This window comes from Rhinolophus ferrumequinum, chromosome 21 (genome assembly GCF_004115265.2).
Source record: "Rhinolophus ferrumequinum isolate MPI-CBG mRhiFer1 chromosome 21, mRhiFer1_v1.p, whole genome shotgun sequence".
Lineage (NCBI taxonomy): Eukaryota > Metazoa > Chordata > Mammalia > Chiroptera > Rhinolophidae > Rhinolophus > Rhinolophus ferrumequinum.
This window is the reverse complement of record NC_046304.1, coordinates 10,261,795-10,286,231: the sequence shown is the minus strand read 5'-3', so window position 1 is coordinate 10,286,231 and position 24,437 is coordinate 10,261,795. Positions and strand designations below refer to the sequence as shown.

General features: G+C 43.4%; 1 protein-coding gene across 2 annotated transcripts in view; it reads right to left on the bottom strand.

The window, feature by feature from the left end:
* Nucleotides 1-24,437, bottom strand: part of PIK3R6 (phosphoinositide-3-kinase regulatory subunit 6) — a 58,696-nt gene that overhangs the window by 34,058 nt on the left and 201 nt on the right. For both annotated transcript variants that reach the window (XM_033089093.1, XM_033089094.1), the window contains exon 2: nucleotides 8,721-8,822. In XM_033089093.1, the coding sequence (XP_032944984.1) occupies nucleotides 8,721-8,733 (13 nt within the window). In that variant the 5' untranslated portion in view covers nucleotides 8,734-8,822. The remainder of the gene's footprint in view (nucleotides 1-8,720; nucleotides 8,823-24,437) is intronic.

The window sequence follows — 24,437 nt, the reverse complement described above, 5'->3', positions numbered from 1 at the left end:
TGCTGTCAGTTTATAGAGAATCCCCCACTTGATATTGATCAAGTTCTTCACCCCCCCACCTTTGACGTATAAGTCCTTGACATGCCTCTAGCAAGAATCCTGTCAGGTCAGTTGAATAAGAATTCCTCCCCTGTTGACATCTCTTCCTAGCAATTGTCCATCCACTGGCCCCCGCACTCTGTTTACTGGCTGTAAATCCCCAGCTATGTTCGCCTTATTCAGAGTTGAGCCAACGTCTCTCCTCTATTGAAATTGTCTTGAATAAAGTCTTCCTTAGGGCTTTAACAAGTGTCAGAATAATTTTTTTCTTTCACAGTGGTATGTTGACATGGCAAAACCGTGAAGGTGGTACAAAACTAAGTAACTCACATTTGGAAAGTGTGGTAGCTGTGAGAAAGCACCCCTGATCTCCTACTACAAGAAGTTTAATGGACCAGGGTGGGGGAGCTTTGGGTTGCTGTGCTGTGAAATCCATCGTGTTGTGCCACAGCCACCCTTCCCAGGCAACACAGAGAGCAGCAGGGATTCTAAAGCAAGCTCCTCCTGGGGGAGATGCAAGCCTTCTCTGGTGATTGACTTTGGCGCAGGGATTCCCCAGCCGCCCTGCTGAGCCTTTCTCGATTACCTGTCAGTCTAAGACATTTCCACGCAACCTTTCCTCCCTTTCTCCTTCAGAGTCAGTTTTGCATCATAGTTTGACAGCTTGCTCTCCCAGCCTCTCCATTTTCTCTCCCACAGATGTTTCCCCACATACCATGTTTCCCTGAAAATAAGACCTACCCCGAAAATAAGCCCCAGTTAAGATCGTCAGCCATACGGACGCATTTAGTACGTTATGACGATGTTCCAGAAGAAGATGACATGACTGTATTTGAATAAATGTAAATTGTTATACATGAAAAAATAAGACATCCCCTGAAAATACGCCCTACTGTATCTCTTGGAGCAAAAATTAATATAAGACTAGGTCTTATTTTTGGGGAAATACGGTATAAGACCCGGTCTTATTTTCAGGGCAACACAGTAAATCCTCGCATATCTAATCCTGTCTTGGTATCTGCCTCTTGGAGGATCCGACTAGCACAGGAAGAACAGTAGACACTACTTGTACCATAATTTCCCCATTATGATTAAAGCCAACCAAGAGTTTCACTTTATAGACAAGTGTGCATTCTCTGGTTGTCAGACAATACAAGCCACATGCCTCAGGGGTTCCCTTTTTGCCTTAGCTGTCACGAAACTTACAGCCAAACTGCAGCCGAGCCTCAAAAATCACCTCATTTCTTCTTTGTTCCTCTTTGTTGTTCCTGCTTTATGTTCAACTTAACATGTGTCTTAATTGCCTCAGATACCTCTGGTGCCTCTGAAGTGGATGGGATAGAAATTACCAATTGAAAAAATCAACAGGTTGCCGTCCAGGAATCAAAAGGTGTTTAGGCCAAGGCACCCCGTGCCCTGGAGCAGACTGGCCCCTCCATGGCTCTGGCATGGGCTTGTGCAAAGTGTGCTGGGGCCACCTGACATCTCTGAAATGCACACTTTCCTCCTGCCTCTCACTTGTCCCCCTGGATCACGTCAAGACCTGATGCTAAGTCCCCTCCAGGCTGAGAGCAGGCAGCGAGTGGGCAGGCTGTTACAGCTCATGTTTGCCCACCTGGCAACTCTGCGGGGCAGTGCAGCATCTCCCAAAACTGGACAGGAAATCATTTAGCCTGGCATGGAGGCTGGTCACTAGCTCTCCTTCCATCTGCCCATCTCCACCTTGCACGAAACTTTAATAATGCAGAGTGAGTTATTAAAAAGTAATTGGTTTCAAGTGTCCCTTCCTTCCTTCCTTCCTTCCTTCCTTCCTTCCTTCCTTCCTTCCTTCCTTCCTTCCTTCCTTCTTTCCTCCTCCCTCACCCCTCCCTTCCTTCTCTCTCTCCCCATCTCTATTTCTTTCTTTTCCTGTGGACTGCACACAAAGACTTACAACTGTGATAACCGTGATCTCCTCCCTGCCCCCTCACTAGAAGGGCAGACACGTTTTGTCCTCTGAGCTTTCGTTACCCCTGCTTTGCAAAGGGAGTTAAGTTTTTATGTTTCAGAGAAAAATAGAGAAGTTGCCAGTAGCCCTGGGAGACAGTCCCAAATAAACTTTGTTTTCAAAAGTCTGGGCAGCTGGAACAAGCTCTCAGGCTTTCGTCCACATCTGGCTTGCAGACATGTTTCGTTTGAGCTTGTACAGTGTCTTAAAAAATGAATTAGCTGCCAACATTCACAAATCAGGAGACTTTGCATTAAAGTTGGGGTTTCTGGCATCTCTTGAAAGTCTGCTGACACAGGACATGCATTCTTCTCCCATGTGACAATCGACGGGCTGGGAGCAGCTGCCCCTTTGAGAGGGGGCACAGGTTCTCTAGTTCTTCTTAGTTCCCATTCTCCTTGTTTCACTCATCTGCATCCTCTCCCCAGGCCCAGAAGTTTGAGACTCCCGGCTATGCGATTGAGATAATCAAACTGGATTGTCTTAAGGGGATGGGGAGGAAGACTGCTGCCTTTAGTTAAAGAGGAAAGTGGCAACCCAAGAGTGTAAGGATGGATTCACCAAAGATTATGGCGTACAAGGGTTATGGGGACCCCGGGAATGAAGAAGACCTGGCTGGGACATAGCTTACTGGTGGTGGCAAGATCTCACAGGAGGGCAACTAAGCAACAAATTGTGCCCTTGAATGCCACTGCTATGGTCTCCTGGGCCACCTTTGCCAGAGCACAAGAATGTCCTCAAAGGAGCCCTCTCTCTCCTTATAGACCATGCAAGCCTGGCCAAGCTGTTCTGGGGGCTGCAGCCACAGTTGACTAAAGACCACAGACTTTTCTCACCATCCAGACTTACAAGCCCTGGGCTTTTCACATGCTCCCAAGTTGGGGGGAGGCACCTCAAATAAATGACATTGGAATCCATACTAATTTTGGAAAATGAGAGCTCGAAGTTGGATTTGATTTGATTTAAGTAAAAGAAATGAACAGGACATTTCTTGTGCTTCAAGAGTCTCCGGGTTGTTCATATATGATATGCATGTCTAACATTATTCTTGATTCAGAACCACCGATAAATAAATGGCATTAATTATTATTATCTTCTCCTCCATCCAGGCATATAAATTACTACTATCAGGTATCCATATTGCCTAACATTAATACCTAACATTTAAATAGCACTTGAAAGGCATACACTCAGGGAGTCTTACATACTCGTAGGTGTGGCAAGACGATATTATGTGTTCATCAAACCAATTTCATTTTTATCATAGGTAGATGGGAAGACTGCATTTCTCAGATTCCTCCGGAATCAGATAGGAGCCATATTATTGAATTCTGGCCTATGGAATGTGGTGGAAGTGATATATACCACTTTCAGCCCTGGTCATAAACTCCTCTGCGCTATCCTCCATATTCTCTCCAGACATTCTGTGGTGACTTTGGAAGACGTGTTGAAGATGATAGCACCATGAGAGGGAAGAGGCCACAGTCACTGAAAGACTGTTTGGACCTGAGGTTGGATAATGCTATGAGAAATGAGCATTTGTTGTGTTAATCCTCTGATGTTGGGGTCATTTGTTATAGCAGCTAGCTAGCATTCTCTAACTGACTCATGGTTATGTAAAGTGTTTTATAACTTACGAGGTCTGACAGTTAGGTTCGTGAACTCATCCTAGAAAAAGTGCTACATACCTCATTGCTGAATATCAGTATGGTCACCTTCGAAGTACTCCCCTTGGGAAGCTATGCACCAATGCCAGTGCCTAGTCCACCCTTCAAAGCAATTTTGGAACTCTTTTTCTGGAATGGCCATCAGAGCTGTTGTCGTAGTACCCTTGATGTCCTGAACATTATCAAAATGTCTTCCTTTCAATATTTCCTTTATCTTCGAGTAAAGAAAGAAGTCACTGGGGGTCAGATCAGGTGAGTAGGGAGGGTGTTCCAATACAGTTATTTGTTTACTGGCTGAAAACTTCCTCACGGACAGTGCCCTGTGCGTTGGTGCATTGTCGCGATGCAAGAGCCATGAATTGTTGGTGACAAGTTCAAGTCGTCTAACTTTTTCACGCAGCCTTTTCAGCACTTCCAAACAGTAAACTTGGTTAACTGTTTATCCAATTGGTACAAATTCATAATGAATAATCCCTCTGATATCAAAAAAGATTAGCAACATTGTTGCAACAAGTTCGCGAACTTAATAGTCAGAGCTTGGGGTTTGAATGCAGAAATAAATGCCCTGCTAAGTTGCCTGAAAAAAAATGTTCTCAGCTCTAAGACCAAGGTGGATGTCATTATAACTAGAGAAACAGCAGGGAAGGAAAGAGAAGAAAGGCTGACAAGGTGCTGACCTGGTAGCTCCCTCATAGTTCACTGTCCACTCCTCAGTTTCAGGCCACTGAAAGCTGTCCTAGGACTTGACAAAGGTGGCCATTGCCTTGTGATCCTAGACAGAGTCAAATCTCTCCCCAGCTCCCTCTTAGGATTGTTTGCATTTCTCCTGGTTTCCAACCTTGGCTGCACGTTAGAATCACCTGCAAAGCTTTAAAAATACCAATGCACAGCCCACCCCGAACCAATTAAATCAGATCTCTGAGGGTGGGGCCTAATAATCAATTTTTAAAAGAACTCCCCAGGGGAATCTAATGTACAGCCAGAAGGAGAATTACTGTCTTAGGTGATAAGCTTGGAATTGTGGATACTTGACCTGTTAGTCAAGGAAGGAGTCAAGTGACAAGATGCTCAGAGTTCACAGAAGACAATCATCCCCGAATTAAGGATGAAGGTCACAGTGTCAGGACAGCCCCTCCTGGCAATGCTCCTGGCTATCATGGTTGTGGGAGGGATTTTTAAAAATAGAATTGGGGAAAGTTATTATTTATTTATTCATTCATTTATTTATTATTCATTTATTTATGTTGTTGTTCATTAGCTTACTTTGTAAAAGCTTTGTTCAGAAATGTAACCCTTGCAGATACCAGTGCTCTAATGCTCCTTGGGTGCAGCCATGACATTAATAAAATCTACGATTTTTTTCCAGCAGACCAGTTTTTGTCTTTTTGAAATTATCTCATACCCACTTGTGATGGTTAATTTTTATGTGTCAGATTGATTGGGCCACAGAGTGTCCATGAATTTGGTCAGACATCATTGTGGGGGTGTCTGTGAGGGTGTTTTACATGAGTTTAAATCAACAGACTGAGCAAAGCAGATTGCTCTCCCTAATGTTGGTGGGCGTCATCCAATCAGTTGAAGGCCTAAATAGAACAAAAGGCTGACCCTCCCCCAAATAAGAGGAAACTCCTTCTGCCTAACTGCCTTCCAGCTGGGACATCCTATTTTTTTTTCCTGCCTTTGGACTTGAACTGAAACATTGGTTCTTCCTGAGTCTTGAGCCTGCTGGCCTTTGAATTAGAGCTACCTCATTGGCCTCCAGCTGGCAGATCTTGGGACTTGCCAGCTGCCATAATCATGTGAGCTAGTTCCTTATAATAAATTTCATTCTATATTTGTACATACATCTTGCTGGTTCTCTTTCTCTGTGGAAACCCCTTAACTAAAACACCCATAGAGGACTGTGGCATCAGTCCTCTGGGGAAAGCTGGTGGAACAATCAACTTAATCTATCCTCAGGCTTCCCCAGCTGAGGAGTAGAGAGTGAGAAGGGTGGACATCCAGGTGAAAGGATTCCAGGGACCGTCAGGTTATTTGGTTTACCCAAAATGATTGCCAAAGGAATTGAATTTGTAATTCCTAAGGAATATTTCCTTCAAACTAGGGTGTTGAGGAGAATTGTCCTTTTCCACTCTCTGGATGTCAGCCATCAGAACTGACACCCCCTCCCTGAAGTGGAAATGGAAAAGCCCCAATGAACCCTTTCCGGTCTACTCCTTTAAAAAAATCACTATAAAATCACTAACCCTGGGTCCCATTACCTCATGCCAGGTGAGCCTTAATACAATTGAGAAGATTATGGTTTGTTTATGTAATTCAGAATGTAGTTCCCAAGGTAGGTTAGTTCTGTACAGGTGAATGTCATTTGGTACGTGTTACATTTATTAGTTTTCATTTCAAAGGGTGACTTCCTAACTTTGACCCTTGAGCTGGGGTCCATCCTCCTGGAGCCCATGGGTCCCCACCCGCTGACACCTGGACCTCACTGACTGCCTTTCCAACCAGGAGTAAGGACTTGTCTGAGAATCCTTTGGTGTGCAGACAGCTCCAGCTCAGCATCCCAGTGTGGGGACAGAGCCCCAGAGAGCAGTTTCCAGGATCTTGGCCTCACGTGGAAAGGTGCTCACTTGGGTAGTAAATGGCCATCAACTGTGATTGGATGGCTATCAGCTGTGGCTAGTTGGCTGTCAGCTGTAACCAGTGAGCCATTGGCCGCTAATATAACTGCCGTGGCTACGCTAGCAGCAAATGGGGGCTAGCAAGAAGATGGTGGCTGAGCTAGCAAGTGCAGATTGTAGTTAGCATGGCGGATTGTGGCTAGCAAGTGGGGTTGGTTGGTTGACAGAGAAGCAGACAGCAGGTTGCAGGTCATGTGGATCCTGCTTCCTATGTCTCCAATCCAGCTGCCAGAGAGACTATAGTGGTATGACTCCCCTATCTATGGCTCCGTTGGTGTTCCTTTTTGACCTCACCATATCCTGCGTTCTTGTGTGGGGAGCGGGAGCTGAGACCCCGCATGACACCCTGAATGACACCAGCTCAGCACCCAGATGCTCCAGTGGCTAGAGCAACACGGCTCATGCTCCTCCTTCATCCATGCCTAATCCTCCCTCAGCCCCTTCACCTTCAATAAGGAATAAAGGCTCAAGATTGTTGTAAAAATGTTTGCAATCTTGCCCATGTTTGCAGGGATGGCAAAATAATAATACCTTTGGTGCCCTTGAAACATTGCTCTTTTGCATCCTTCAGAATAAATATCTTACGTTTCAGATGCCCCTCTTCTTAACTCTGGGGCTCTAAAAGCTATAGGAAGGTAGGAAAAGTTTTAAACAACAGCAATTTGGGAAGACAGCCTGGTCAAAATAGGAAAACTACCCTTCAGACCTCCCAAGGCAAACATGCTAATTTGGGGACATTTCTTTCACCTATTGGAATTAGGGGAGGGGGGTGTCATTTGTTACATCTTTGGGAGTGGATGTCAGTGGTATCACCTGCCCAGCAGCCTTTCCTACTCACTATAGTCCTGATGAGACTGCGGCCCAGGTGCCCTGCTTTGCACTGGCCTCGGAGTGGGCACAGGACCAGGCCAGCTAGCAACTCTCTTTCCTTCTAGGTGAACCCTATTCCAATAACAGCCAAGAGGGAAGAACACCTGGAGAGCTCTCCGAGGTCGCTGTCTCCCTCTTCCTGTCCTGCTGGCAGATCCGTCCTGTTCCTTGCCCTTTCTGCTATCTAGTGCTTTAGCTGTTCCTTTAATGCTTGGCCACTTTTTAAAAAAATTAAATTAAAAAAATTAATTTAAAAAAATTAAATTAGCCATGTGGGTTTTTATTGCCTGTATCCAAAGAACCATTATGGGTACACCTCTCTTACTAAAACACGGCACGATGTATGTTTATCGTTATAATTAAAGTGGGTGCAAAGTAAGTTGGCTTTGAAACGTTTGGGAGATTTTTGTAGTGTTGGCTTCGTTGCTATCCTCCCAGTGCAAACCCCTGCTGGTTTGAGACAACCTGAGATATTGCAACACCAGGATTCACAGGGCTTGTCTGTGTCAGCTGGATCTTTGGACTGGGCGAAGCTCTCTGATGGTGAGTGGGGTGTGGAAAGGGTGTATGTCTTAGGAGTGATAACCTGGGAGCTGTGCCTCCGTGGGGTGTCTTCTCTCCTTCCCCAGGACAGCACCCTTCAAGGGCACTAGAGTTGATGCCTGTGACCTGAGGAGAGTAGGCTCTGACTTGTTAGATGAGCATTAGTTGATACATGTCTTGGGGGAAGGGTCATCTCCCCTTGTTGTCTCAGGTTGATATAGGGAGATAGGGAGAAGAGTCTGGACTTTGGAATCAGCCAGACCTGGGTCCCAAACCTGATTCTGCCACTTCCTAGCTTTGAGTACATTACCTAACCTCTCTGAGTCTCCGTTTCCCTTTCAGTAAAATGAGGATAATCACACTGATATCCCTCCCTCACAGAATCCTTCTGATGTTTGCATGAGGCAATCCGTAGTGAAATCACTAAGAGCATGGATACTGGAGCTAGATGGTTGGGTTCAAATCCTGATTTGACCATACAGTATCTAGGTGATCTTGGGAATAATGCCTGTCTTCTTACACTTTCTCCTTCTCTAAAATGAGAGTAATGATAATATTTATCTTGTGGGGTCTTTATAAAGACTAAATGAGTTAATATTTGTCAAGTGCTTTTATTACTTCTTGATATATTGTAAGCTCTATAGAGCTTTATAGAGATATTTTGTTAAACAAATGCAAGTGTTTAGTAACTCATTGGCCATTGTTGTCGTTACTCCCAATGTCCAGCTCAGTGACCTGCAAACAGTTGCGGCTCATACAAGTGTGTGGATGTCCATCTCTCAAGATGTGCTCACATTGGGGCAGCTGAATTGGCATCTCACAGCCTGGCTGGGTGGCGGTGGTCCTGCCAGCCCTGGGGTCATTCTCACCTGCAAGAGGGGCCTTCCCCACAATGCAGCCAGGTGCACTGGACTCCTCTCCCCTGACCATACTGACCTGAGCTCTCCATTAGAGCCTGGGGTATGTGTGAGGAGGATGTGGTTGTCTCAGGCAGCAGAATGGAAAGTAAAATGGTTGTTTTTCTGCACAGAGGTAGTTCTGCAAAAAAAAAAAAAAAAAAAAGAGGCAGTCAGTGTAAATGATAGGAAGACGCAGAAAATATATTTGAGAAATGGAGAGGCTTCCAGGGGACCTAGGCTTTTAGCACACTAGAGGGAAGTCTAGATTTATTTAAGAAACTTTCTATGGTGCTTGCTATATGCCAAGCAGTCTTCTAAGCACTTAAAAATGGTTAACTCCTTAATATTAATATTAACCTTGTGAGGTAGGTGCTGTTTCCTCCCCATCTACAGATGGAGAAATTAAAGCACAGAGAGCTTAAATGACGATTCAAGGTCAAGGAAAGGAATGAGCACTTGAACTCAGACCATCTGGCTCTAGAGGCCGTGACCTCAATCATGACCCAGGCTGCCCCACTGTGACCCCAATGGGAGGGGCTCCCAAAGTCTGCTTCCCAGAGCAACAAACTCCACAACTGAAAAGCAGAGAACTGAATGAACCCAAGACCTTGTTCCCTAAAGAAAAATAAATCACATAAACACACACACACACACACACACACACACACACACACACACACACACATAATCTGAACCTGCTATGTCATACATAGTTTCCTAGGAAAATAAAAATGACTCAAAAGGCTCCAGAAGAATTAGAAAAACTGCGTATATTAGTAACCTGTGAGGAAATAGAGAAAGGTGTCAAAGAACTAGCTCTTAAAAAGTGGTGTCTGGCTGGCTCAGATGGTTCCTGTCATAAGTTTTCTCAAACCTGCAGAGTAAAGAAATTTGCTGTGTTATTTAAACTGTCCCAAAGCAGGAGAAAGAAGGAAAGATTCTCTGAAGAAGCCAGCTTATCCTTGATATCAAAATCTAATAAAGATAGTTAAAAATAATAGATGAAGTATTTCACACCCATCAGAATATCTATTTCAAAAAGAAAAACAACAGAAAATAACAAGTGTTGGCAAGGATGTGGAGACGTTAGAGCACTGGTGCATTGTTGGTTAGTATTTAAAATGGAGCAGCTGCTGTGGGAAACAGTACGGTAATTCCTCAAAAAGTTCAACATAGAGTTCCCGTATGACCCAGCAATTCCACTCCTAGGTGAATAAATACCCTCAAATAATGGAAAACAGATTCCAACAGATACTTGCGCACCAATGTTCATAGCAGCACTATTCAAAATAGCCAAAAGATGCAAACACTCCAAATACCCAACAGATGAATGAATAGACAGAATGTGGTATATACATACAAAGGAAAATTTTTCAGCCTTAAAAAAGAATGAAATTCTCATAACATGCTATAATGTAGATGAACCTTGAAAACTTCACGCTAAGTGAAACAAGTCAGACACAAAAGGACAAACATATGATTCCCCTCTATATGAGACACCTAGAATAGGCAAATTCATAGAGACAGAAAGTATAATAGAGATTACTAAGGGTGATGAGGAGGGAAGAACGGGGAGGTATTGTTGAATGAGTACGGACTTCAGTTTAGGATGACATTCTGGAAATGGACAGTGGTGATGGTTGTACAACATTGTGAATATACTTAATGCCACTGAATTGTACATTTTAAAATGGTTAAAATGGTACATTTTATGGTATTTTGCTACAATAAAATAAATAGATCGGCTCACCTATAAATATAGATGTAAACATTTTAAATATCAATGAATTGAATTCAAAGTATTCAAATTATAATGTACTCTGAAGAATTTTAGCCTATTGCTAATCATAGAGATGAATATTGAAACATGATACACCATTGGCAAAGGCTAGAAAAGATAATAACATCAACTGTTGGTGAGGATACTCAGTGAGAATGGAAATTGGTATAGCTTTTCTGGAGGGCAGTTGGGCAATAAGTATCAAAATTCAAAATGTGCATACTTTTTGTCTAAGCAATCCCACTTTTAAGAATTTATCCTAAGGAAATAATTGGACTAGTGACTAAGGAGTGAGAACAACAATGTTCATTAAAATGTTGTTTATAATGAAGAAAAACCAGAAGAAACTTATAGAGTATCAATTAAGCAAATTGGAGTAATCTGTGCAATGGAATACTATACATACATAAAAATGATAATGTACATCTATAGTTACTGAATTGAAAAGATTTTTAGAAGTGTTCATTTTAAACAGTACTAAAACAGCAAACACATTTCTAACACATTAATTTTGAAAAGTAGATTTCTAAACTTGCATATATACATTTAAAAAGTCAGGAAAAACTAAACATCAAAATGTGGCATTGGAGTTTCTCGACCTGGTTTAGATGGAGTAAGTACACTATGCTGTGTGACTCTCCCACTGAATGCAACTAAAAGCTCTCCGGATAACATGCATGAACAGCTATCTAAGGATTCTGGAAAGGAAATAGTAGCAGGCAGAATGGGAAAGGAAACCAGTACCTGAAGTAAGAACAACCTGGCAATGATTTTTTTGCCCCCACTCCCATTGTACCCTGACCTGGACACAAATGTAGCCTGAAACTCAGAAGTGCACACTGATGGCAGAAAAAGCTAGAAGAAAAGCCTTCTTTTTCTGGCCTGAGGAGCAGAAACATGTTCCCTCAGGATTGGAGAGAAGGGGGGAGTTCCCTTTTTCTTTTCCATTTTCTCCCACTCTAGCTTCCACGCAGCAGTGATGGCTCTGGTGGACATGCAGGTACCTAAAACATGAGGGGAAGTCTTCCCTTTGACTAGAGCCAACTGTGGTCCCAAGGGCATGGGAAGAATCCTTATTGTTTTTTTCCTCTATTAGAGGAACAAAACCCAGAAATAACAAACAAAATGAATAATAAAATGATATATCTAAATATCAATAATTACATTAAATATCTAAACACCCATTAAAACACAGATTGTCAGCATAGATTAAAAAACAAAACTTACCCAGCTTTTTAAAGCTGTTTACAATAAAGTCACTTTAAAATACCATAGATAAGTTAAAAGTAAAAGAACAGAAAAAAATATACTATACAAACACTAATCAAAAGAAAGCTGAGTGTTTATGTTAATATGTGAAAAGTAGATTTCAGAGCAAGGAAAATTACCAGGAATAAAGGGAGAAATTGCATAATGATGAAAGGGCCAATTCATGAAGAAGCTGTAACAATCCTAAACAAGTATGCACCTAACAACAGGGATTCAAAATACATGAAGGAATAACTAATAAAACTAAAGGATAAGTGGACAAATCTTCAATTATAGTTGAAGATTTTAACAGTACTCTCTCAGTAATCGACAGAGCAAGCACATGGAAAATCAGCAAGGTTAGAGAAAAACTGAATCATACCTCGAACCAATTGAATTTTACTAGCATTTATAAAACACTACACACAACAATAGCAGAATATAAATTCTTTTCAAGTGCACATGAAACATTCACCCAGATAGGGTCGTAAAACAAACCTTAACAAATTTAAAATAATTGAAGTTATACAAAGCTGGTTTGCTGATCATAATGAAATTAAACTTGAAATCAATAACATAAAGAAAACCAGACAACATCCAAATACTTGAATATTAAACAACACATTTCTAAATAATCCATGGACCCAGAAAATAAAAGAGGAGCAAGCACTTCCCAACTCATTTTATGAGTTCAGCATTATTCTTATACCAAAGATAGTACAAGAAAACAGACCAATATCCCTTATGAACGTATATGAAAAAATGTTCACCAAAATATTAGTAAACCAAGTCCAGCAAAACAGAAAAAGAATAATGCATAACAACATGATGGGGTTTATCCCAGGGATGCAAGACTTGTTCAATCTTAAAAAGTCAATCTGTGTACACCACCATATTAAAGACTAAAAAAGAAAAACCACGTGATCCTATCAATTGATGCAGTAAAAGCATTTGACAAAAATATCATTCGTGATAAAAACTTACAGCAAATTAGAAATATAAGAGAATGTCATTAATCTGATAAAAGGAATCTACCAAAAAAAAAACCCCAACAAACCATAGTTAACATATGTAATAGTCAAAGACTAAATGTTTCCCCTCAGAGATTAGGAAAAGGCCAGACCACTCACTCTCACCATTCCTATTCAACAATTCAACATAATATTGGAAGCCTTGACAGGGTCAAAGAATATAATGTCAACATACATCAGTTGTATTTACACATGTTAAAAATGAGCACTTGAAAACCAAAATTTGAAATACAATGCCATTGAAAATAGCTCCAAAAAAAAAAAAAACCAGAAATATTTAGGTATAAATCTAACAAAACATGTAGGATCTCTATCATAAAAACTATAAAATGCTGGTGAAAGAAATCAAAGAAGACCTAAATAAAGGGAGACACACTCTGTGTTCATGATTTGGAAGACCCAATAAAGTGATGATGTCAATTCTCCCCGAATTGATGTATACATTTAATGTAATCAATTCTAATAAAAATACCAGCAGTATTTTTTTGTAGATACAGATAAGCAAATTCTAAAATGTATAAGGAACTGAAACAGCCAAACAATTTTGAAAAAAAACAAAAAACATTTGAGTGCTCATTTCCTTATTTTAAGAATTACTATAAAGTTATCAATGAAAACTAGACACAGATCGATGGAAAAGAATAATGTAAGTGGATGGCAAAGAAGCCCGAGAAAAAAAATGTATGTTATTAGCCGCCAGGGAAATGCAGATTAAAATCATGAGATACCACTATATACTTATTAGCGTGATTAAAATTTAAAAGTGGACAATACCAAGTACTGGAGAGGATGTGGAGAAACTGGAACTCTCATCCATTACAGGTTGGAATGCAAAATGGCACAGCCATTCTGGAAACAGTCTGGCAATTTATCATAAAGTTAAACATCACTTACTATATGATCCTGCAATCCCACTCTTAACTGTTTCCTCTAGAGAAATGAAAACATTTCTTTTTGAGGTGGGCACCCCGAAGTGCCAGATAGAATGTCAGACGATTTCATGATAGTTTTGTTCAAGGACTGGGTATGGAGTTCAGGGACCCAACACTCTGCTAAAGAGAGGAATGTGTCTGTCAACATTCATGCTGTTTGTTCTCTCTAAAAATGCTCCGTGGCATGTTTTTGTGGTAAGAGTAGACATTGATATCTGAATAAACCATGAAAACTCAAACATAAAATTCAACTGTAAATCAAAGATTATGGTTGACCTTGGGTGCTCCCAGTCTAGGGAGAGGAGCCACTACACAGGGTGGACAGGCAGTGGTGAGAGGGCAGATCTGTGTCCTGACCCTAAATCCAGTGGTGGAGGGAGGCCAAGAGAACCTTCCCAAGTGGGACCCAGGAAGCCAGGTTACCAGGTCCCCCCATATAAGCTATGTAGTTGTGAAGAATGATCTTAGTAACCTCTACTCCAACCCCACTGCCCCCACTGGGTCCAAGCCACCATCATCTCTTACTCAGATTATGGCAGTGTCCCCAGTGGATCTACCAGCTTCCACTGTTCCCCCACAATTCAGTCCCAGACTAAAGCCCCACCAATGGCTTCTCTTAGATCTTACAGTGAACTCCACAATTCTGTTTGCCTGATCTGGCCCCAGTGTCCCTCTCCAGCCTCCCCTCGCCCTCTGGCTCATCAGGCTCTCACCTCATGGCTCTCTGTGCTGTTCCAACTCGCCAAGCTCAATCCTACCTCAGGGCCTTTGCATGCCTCTGCCTGGAGCACCTTTCTCCCAGCTTCCCCACAGCTGGCTCCTTCTCAATGTTCAGGACTCATTTTACGTTGTCACCTCCTATGAGGGGACTTTCCTGACTAATCTATCTGAAATAGCTCTCCCAGCCATGCTCTAGCACACGCTTTAATTATATTCATAGCATTTATCAGTATCAGAAATTTGTGTGTGTAATGATTAATTTTCTTGGCTACTCATTAGACTGTGAGCTCCACAAACACTGGGTCCTGGTGTGTCTTATTTACTGCAGCATGTCCAGCACCTATTGGCACCCAGTAGACAATAAATATGTATTTTGGAGAAACATGTGATGAATGAATGAAGGTCAAGTATCTTGCCAAAAGTCCCATGGCCAGTGAATGATAAAACCAGAGCTAGAGCTTAGATCTCGACGAGAGGTGTACAATTATGGCCACCTCCCTTACCCTCTGCACCCCTCTTCTCCCCCCTCCAAAACTCTGTCCTAGTGAAATAAAAGGAACACACAGGTGAACTTCTGTCTAGGTGGAACCAGCTAATAATGAACATCGAGTAGCCTCGAAGGAAAAGAAATAACAAAAATATAGATTAAAAGAGGAGTGTATGTCCTCTTTTACTGTGTAAAGTTAGGATGTTCCAGACTGATTTTTCATTGAAAGTAAAATTTTAAGAAGCATAAACAGTCACTGTTAGAAAGCCTCCTTAGTCATTTGTCTATTCAGCTGCTCATTCATTCATCAAACATTTATTCAGTGCGCATATATAGTTGTGCAGGTGCTAGGGATGCTTTGTGCCACACTAACTCCCCCGCAGGGACCTCTGTAATCTATTTCCTGTCTTTGGGGGCTGCTGACCACACCAGTGTTGGGGGAGAGCTGTCAGGGGACAAGTTTGCACCGAGACAGGAAATGGAAACAAGCAGAACATAGGTCATTCTCAAAAGGCATTAACATCTCATTTGTCTTCACTTCATGATGACACAAGATTTTTAGGAAATAAAAGTTGCCTGTTAAGCACCTATATGCACCTCTGAAGGTTTTCTCACTAATCTCATGGGAGCTAACTGCCTGTACCATGCCATAACACAGTGAAAATCTCAGGAGCTGTTGGTCGGGAAAGGAAATCTCCATCCTACACTGCATGGCTCCTACTTTCTGACTTCTCACGTATGATTTCTGTTTCAGCAATGGGGGCTGCACTTTGCACATAGTGGGTGAATGGGGGCTGCCATCCAGCCCACCATTTCATTGGCCTTTTGGTAATTTACCTTTTGGTAATTTACCCAGCCAGGGAGGACGAGGTTTTGTAATTTATCCATCCAAAGAGGCGCTTGTGGTCATTTGCTCAGAGGGATGCTTCTTTCTAATTTGCACACAGGCCCCTCTGTGCTGGCAGCAGCCCTGTCCAAGCTGTCTCTGTTCTCCCACCCAACTGCCAATTTGTGGAAGGCTGGGAAGCCAGAGGAACACATGGGCTTGTCTCGTACAAAACAAAGCCTGAGACACCGATCTATGCAAAGAGCATGAAATTTCCATCCATGGACTTGGAACATCAATTTGGGCTGTTCAGAAGCCCTCTGGCTCTTTTCCTAGTTTCTGGCAGTGTTTTGATCGACTGAGGTTGCTGAGTAAATCAAAGAGCATCTGTGGAACACAGTCCATGTGGCAGAAAGTGTGCGGGGCCCGAGAGCTAAGAGATAAATGAATGAGACATAGTCCTTGCCCTTAGGAGCTAGGGGCTCTACCAGCCTGTGACTTCTTAATGAATGCAGTGTGGCCCTGCTTGTCATGCTCCCAGTGCATGACCAGCATATCACATGGCACTCTTACAGACCCGATGTTCAAAACATGCTCACAACACGCAGATTCACACAGAGGAACTGGAGACGAGCTCTGCCTAGTATATTGTTAAAATACACTTTTTACATAAAAAGCATGCCTATGGTAAACATCTACAAGACACAAGTGGCTTATACAGTGAAAAGCAAACCCATTCTCTGGCCCATCAGTTCCCTTCCCCCAAAAGAAGCCATAAAGTTAGAAAATCTGAATCTGCAGCCAACATTCACAAATCATATTTCACATAAAAATCAAGATTCTCAGCTTTTGTTTAAAGGAAGAACTGGAAGACCTGGCGACACTGGTCCCACAATTCACACAGCAATGGGTGTTGAGATGTAGCTGCCCCTGGGGAAGGGCTATGTGCTCCCAAGGCCTCAATACCCACCCTCCCTACTGCACCCATTACTATCACCTTGTCTGTACATCATTCAGGCTCCCTGCTGGGCTCTTGGATGCAGACAAGTCTGCAATCTATGAGTTACATTGTGGCTCGAGTCCTAGTTCTCAAAGAGTTAGTTACAGAATGCCTGATGTGAGTTGGGCATTGGGGTTGCCCCACGGTGCACATGTGAGTCATTTGACAAACACTTACAGGGCACCTCTCTACTTCTCCACAGCACCTGACATGTTGTGTTGTGTTTGTGAATTGCCTGATTGACTCCATTAGACTGCAAGCTCCATGAGGGCAGGACTCTGTTATGTTCACTGCTGTGTCCCCATTAGTTAACATAGTTTTACCACATCAAAAGCCCTTGATAAATATCACTGAATATTTACATGACTGGCAGGCACTCATATAAAGACCAGATTGGATCAGTGTCCCCAAGCTGCACTCAGGCTGGGGAGCAGAAACAAGACTGTCGGACCTGGCTGGTAGGACAACTGGCAGGGGTAATAGATTATGTTGATGCTCAGAGTATTGGCAAAGCAGGCAGTCATCCCATGGGAAGGGGGGACACAGACTCAGTGGTGAGAAGGACATTGTGCTCTTCCACACTCACATGGCGGGCACCTCTGCCACCTCTTCACAGGGGTCTTTCTCATGCCCCATCTTGGACAACCTGGCTGCAATGTCCGACTGCTGCATTTGTGCCATTGACCAAGCAAATGGCACGTCAGAGCTCCGCTCACATGTCCTGCCCTCTCCCAGTTCTTCCAGTCACATCACAGCAAGAATGTAACATCACAGGAAAGAAATATACCAGCCTCTGCCACCAGTTAGGACGATTCTGGCCTAGACAGCAGGGAAAGTGGTCAAGGGGCAAATTGCATCAACCTGGGAGAAGACTCCTGGTCATCACACTGTGGCCTCTTACCCTACGCTGCCAGCAGCATTCATTCATTTGTTTCATTTGTTCAATAGTTATTGAGCCTTATTATATGCTGGACACTGTCCTACAGACACAATGGAAGAAAACTAGGTCTGCAATTGAAGACCAAATAAATGAATGGATGGATTTACTCATTCTTTCAATGAATATTTATTGAGCCCTTTCTATATGTCAGACACTGTTCTAGGTCCTGGGGATATGGCAAAAACTTAAAGTAGACAAAGACACCTGTTCTCATAAAGGTTGCTCTCTAGTGGGCATGTAGTGAGGGTGGAGGGCACAAACTCACTAATTAAATTGTATATTAGATGATGGTCAGTACTATAAGAATAAAGCTGAGGGAAGGGTCCAACGGTGGAGTAAATAAATGCTATGCTTGCCTCCTCCCATGAGGGGGCACATTAAAATTATAACTAAATTTTAGAACAATTGACCTGGAGAACCATCTTAAGTCTAGCTGAACAAAAGTCCTATAACTGGTGATATCAAGAAGAAGCCACGTCAAGAGTGGCAGAAAGGGCAGAGATGCAGAAGGAGTTGGCCCACACCTGCATGTGGCAGTTGAAAATCAGGAGGGATATCTCAGCCACAGAGTTCCCCCCCAGAGAAGTAAGGGACCCCAACCCCACACCGGGTTCCCTAGCCTGGATTACTGGTGCCGGGAAGAGGAGCAGAGCTCCCACAACATCTGCTGTGAAAAACAGTGGGGATTTCAACCATCTGGGTGAGACAGTGGCTGTAGGAAACCCAGATATCCTCTTAAAGGGCCCATGCACAAAGTCACTAGCTCACAGGCACTCACTCTGGGCTCCCGTGGAGGAGTGGTTACTTGGGAGGAGTCAGAGACATATGGGGAGAGACTGAGTTGTGTGGCTGCAGGGTGAGGACTGGAGGGACAGTCACCATTCTCCCTGTGTAGAATTCTTCCCCTGTGCAACTGGTAAGTGGGTGTCATCTTTCCTGTGTTGAACCCTCCCTGACAAGGCCAAATCTGAATCTGCACTGGCCTGATGAGCTCTGCTCGCTCCACCCTGGTGACTCTTTGGGACCCCCACCCCACCCAATTCACACAATGCCAGAGGCACATTCTTGGCAAGCAGCCAGCCCCACCCATGTTGTACTCTTTCTTGGACAACTCTTGGGATTTCATAGGCGGGTGGCAGCTGGCTTCGGTATGTTCTGAGACTTTTGCTGAGTAGCTCCAGGCTCAGCACTGGCACCAAACCAGAATCTGCATTAATTTTGTGAGCACCATTCGCCCCACCCTGGTGACTCCCTGAGATCCCACCTCACCCAACTCATATACCACACAAGGCTCTATCAGCGTCTGAGCCTACAAAGGCTGGCAGGCAGCAGCAGGCCTCGAGGTGCCCTGGGGTTTTTGCAGAGCTATCCCAGACCCGGTACTGGTGGCAGTTTTCCCTGGTTCACAGCATGGCCTCTTCCATGTGCCTCCAGGTCCCGCAGAGGGAGTGACAAACTGTGAATCACTTGTAGCTCCTACCAGGTAGTCACTCCCAGCTGGTCACAGGCAGTGGCTGACCTGGGCCTACACTGGACCCCCTCCCAAGAAGCCCCAGAACCAACATACCTAGAGTTTGGCTTCAGACAACAGCAGATCAACACCCAATTAGCCCCAGAAGTAGCACACCTAAAAGGTGGTCTCAGCAGACCCACTGGGACAAATCCTGCTCCCTGGGGTAAGCCCCCTGCACAACAACCTGTAAGCTATGGACTTGGCCAAACAGAATAGCTGGTCAGCCTGAGGGTCAATCTCACCCACTGACATGCCAATAGCAATCCAAGCTCAACTATAATAGAAGGGCACACACAAGGGACACTTCTGGAACACCCAATACAGGTGACCATGGAGACTGCACCACTGGGCCCCACAAGGCATCTACTACATGAGGCCACCAGCCCAGACTGGAAGACAGACCTACCTAATACATAGAAACAAACACAGAGAGGCAGCCAAAATGAGGAAACAAAGAAATAATGTCCCAAATGAAGGAACAGGAGTAAACTCCAGAAAAAGAACTAAATGAAACAGAGGCAAGCAAACTATCAGAGACAGACTTTATAAGGATGCTCAATTAATTTAGAAGAATACATGAACTCAGTGAGAACTTCAACAAAGAGATAGGAAGCATAAAAGGACATAGAAACCATAAAAAAGAACAAGTCAGAAGTGAAGAATACAATAATTGAAATGAAGAATGCACTGGAAGGAATCACCAGCAGACTAGAGGATCGAATCAGCAATTTGGAAGAGGAGGTAGCAGGAAACACCAAATCAGAAGAGCAAAGGAAAAAAGAATAAAAAACATGAGAATAATTTAAGGGACCTCAGTGTCCACATCAAGCATGACAACATTCATATCAGAAGAGTACCAGAAGGAGAAGAAAGAAAGCAAGATATCAAGAACCTATTCCAAGAAATAATGACTGAAAACTTTCCTAATCTGGTAAAGGAACTAGACATACAAGCCCAGGAAGTGCAGAGAGTTCCAAACAAGATGAACCCAAAAAGGCCCACACCAAGACACATTATAATTAAAATGGCAAAGGTTAAAGACAAAGAAAGAATCTTACAAGCAGCAAGAGAAAGGCAACTAGTTACTTAAAAGCAAGCTCCCATAAGATTGTCAACAGATTTCTCAACAAAAACTTTGCAAGCAAGAAGGGATTGGCACAAAATATTCAAAGTGATGGAAAAAAAAGGACCTACAACCAAGACTACTCTACTCAGCAAGTCTATCATTTAAAATTGAAGGAGAGATAAAGAGCTTCACAGACAAGAAAAATCTAAAGGAGTTTATCATCACCAAACCAGTAGCACAAGAAATATTAAAGAGACTTTTTAAAGAAGAAGGCGGGGGGAAGAATATAAATATGCATAATGAAATGGAATTAACTATGCATCTATCAATAATCACTTTAAATGTAAATTGATTAAAATCACCAATCAAAAGATATAGAGTAGCTGAATGGATAAGAAAACAAGACCCATCCATATTCTGTCTATAAGAGACCCACTGCAGATCGAAAGACACACACAAACTAAAAGTAAAAGAATGGAAAAAAGTATTTCATGCAAATGGAAAAAAGAAAAATGCTGGGGTAGCAATACTTATACCAGACAAAATAGAGTTTAAAACAAAGGCTATAATAAGAGACAAAGAGGAACATTACGTAGTGATGAAGGGATCAATCCAACAAGAGGGTATAATCCTTGTAAACATCTATGGACCCAATATAGAAGCACCAAAACATATAAGGCAAATGATGACTGCCATAAAGGGAGAGACTGCCATAAAGGGAGAGTAATACAATAGTAGGTGACTTTAACACCACATTGACACCAGTGAACATATCTTCCAGACAGAAAATCAACAAGGAAACAATGGCCTTAAATGACACACTAGACCAGATGGGTTTAATTGATATTTTTAGAGCATTTCACCTCAAAGCAGCAGAATATACATTATTTTCAAGTGCACATGGAACATTTTCCAAGATAGACCATATGTTAGGCCTGAAAACAAGTCTCAGTAAATTTAAGAAGATTGAAATCATATCAAACGTCTTCCCTGACCACTATGGTGTGAAATGAGAAATCAATTACAAGAAGGGGGGTGGAAAGGAAAGGAAAGAAAAGAAAACACACAAGCACATGGATGCTAAACAACATGCTACTAAACAATGAATGGGTCAAGAACAAGATCAAGGAAGAAACCAAAAGATAACTCGAGACAAATAAAAATGAAAACACAACAACCCCAAATCTATGAGACACAGCAAAAGCAGTCCTAAGAGGGAAATTCATAGCAATACAGACCTACCTCAAGAAAAGAAAAAGTTCAAATGAACAATCTAACTTTACACTTAAAAGAACTAGCGAAAGAAAAGCAAACAAAGCCCAAAGTGAGTAGAAGGAAGAAATAATAAAGATCAAAGTGGAACTAAACAAAATAGAGTCTTAAAAAAACAATACAAAAGATTAGTGAAACCAAGAGGTGGTTCTTTGAAAAGATAAACAAAATCAATAAATCTTTAACCAGATTCATCAAGAAAGAAAGGAGAGAGGGTATCTCCCTTCAGGGCAGAGGGCAGATTTATTTGCCACCCAATGTAGTAAAGACAATGTCTCCTTCCAGGGCAAAGGTTGGGCTGGTTTGCTGGCAGCCCATTGTGAAAACTGGGTTTCCTAAGCTCAGGGGTCCTGGGTTGTGACACATAGCATACACTTGGCTCCACCTCTGCACTGCCTTCATGGGACTTGGGGTCAAAGGGAACCAAAAAGTCTAACACTCATGTTGCTGGTTGTGCTTTGAGTAATAAAGTCCTTTGTCTCTGATCCCAGAGTCTCATGTTTTCTGCCAGCGTTTCTGAAACTGTGAATGGTTAACTTGTTAGTTACAAGTAGGGTAAAATCTTGGGCCCTTTACAGTTCTTGACAGAGGGACAAGATCGGAGAAAAAGATGAGTCAATGAATGAACTGGGATTCAGAGGGCATTCCTCCTAAAATACAGAACATTCACAATAAACATTTCTCAGGGCAGGTGCAAATACACAGCTGGTCACTGCCTTGGGGTAAAGTAGATCTCAGGACTGTCCACAGAACCATAGGTGTGGCTTTATGGGACGCAGCAGGAAGAAGCCGATGGGAGTACGTTCACAGCTGCTGCTGCCCATAAGTTCGTGCAAGAAAACATGGTGAAGTCTTCCGGATAGAGGAAGAACTGAAGAAAGCAAGATTTAGAGGATGTGAAATGGCCTGGCTCAGAGTCAATGCTTCACAACGAAGATCTCAGGTTCTGACAATCCCCCACCCACCCCAGCACTCCAATCGCCCATTGCTGGCTCCTAGGGCAGGCTGTTCAAACAGAAGAACCACCACCCAGACTTTCCTGTGGCCACCCCTCTCGGATTAAAACCTGGGAAGAAAGACACAGAGTTTCTGAGGACGGCACCTCTGATTCCCTCCTGTCCTCTACCCAGCACTCTGGCACAGAGAGAAGGAAACTTCTGAGCCTGCCACTTCCTTGCTCCCCACGTCAGTCCGCTTTCCTCTCCTCCCACGTGTGCTGCTTTAGACCCCCAGTGTTTCAGGAGCAGATGCTATTTCCAGTACTCTGACCTTTTCTCTCCACTGAGACAATCATACTTGCCCGACAACATACCTGGTTTTCCAGTTTAGAGCATGTGATTAGTGGACTCCCAGTGAGGGGGGAAGGGAGTGGAAACGTAGAGCTCGGAGTTCTGAGAAGGCTCCCTCAACCCTTAACCCTCATCCCAAGAGGCCCACTTGGGCTTTCCAGATCCTGAGGGGTCAGGGATGTGAGAGACCTGCTCCCCTGTGGATGGTGCAGGCCTATTTCCTCTTCTATGTCTGCCACTGGCTGGAAAGGAAACACTCGGACGTTGGAGAGCCAGATTGGGGTGGGGTGGGAAGGAGAGCATTGTTCCTGGGGGCAGGGAGCCTGGGAGGAATCTGATGGGACCTGGATGCAGACTGGGAAGCCTAGGGGACCAGATGGTGATAACCGAAGCCTGGCATTCATGTGTACCACGTCAGCCCACGAGCACTCTCGCAGAGAACAGAGGCAAGCAGCAGGCCCTGGGGAGAGGCTTTGTGGCAAAGTGGCCTGGGAGGTAGCATTTGGTGCTGGACTGCCTGGGTTCAACCCTCTGTTGCTATGGCAATTGGGCTAGTTGCTTAAAACCTTTATGCCTCAGTTTCCATATCTTTGAAGGAGACGTAATAATAGCACCTACGTCATAGAAATACTGTGAAGACCAGATGAAATGATATTCGAAAACCATTTAGAGCCAAACAAACGGAACAGTCCCCTGCCTGTAACTCCTCCATAAACTCTCCACTTTAGCAGCCAAATTGAATCTAGAGCTGTTTTTCCTTTAATCCCAACTTTCACAACCACTTTCCTACTCCATGGGTTTGCACAGTGTTCCCCTCACCTGGATGTCTGTTGCCTCATGTCGGCACACAAACCATCCACCTGCCTCAAGGTCCAGGGGTACCTGTTGCAGAGCCCTCCCTGATCCTGCATCCAAAGGTCTCTCTCAGCCTTCACACACTGCCTGGCCCAGGGCCTTGGTACATTTTACTTTCTGGGTTAGTCATTTGTAGCCATGTCTCAACCCCCACACCAGCTGGTCAGCTTCTCAAGGATGGAGACCTGGCCTCGTTTGGACTCTGGCACTGGCTGCACATGTAGAAAATGCGCTCGATCCATGTATGTGGAAAGAAAGGCCAGTCCAACATGACTGGCTCCAAATTCCCCACCAGAGGAATAGAAAAATGATGTCCCAGAAGGGACGCAGAGGGGAACCCAGAAGGTTCATTCTGAGTCCTGTGCCCGGCTTATCCACTCTGCAATCTTTGCAAGTTGCTTTATCTCTTTAAGCCTCAGTTTCCCAACCTATAAAATGGGCGTTAAAATACATATTCAGACTACCTCCAATTGCTTGTGAGAATTCAGTGGGATAATGAGTGCACTCTACAGCACCAGGCATGTATAATTAGTCTTATTATTATTAACATTCACAGGATTCCGAGAAGAAAAGAGAGGTCTTCTCACAGCGTCCTGTGTCCTTTCTTCTTGTGAAAAAGGGCTGAACGATCTTAATTTGGCAGCGATCCTTGTAGCCCCCAGATCTGGGTAACCCTTCTCAGAAAGGCTGGGCCCTGTGTTTATAAGAGCTGGGGGTGTCTCAACCCTTCACAGGAGCCCCTTCCAGCATCCTTTTTCAGGCACCCCCATCTGTTCTGCTCAGATCTGCCTCTTC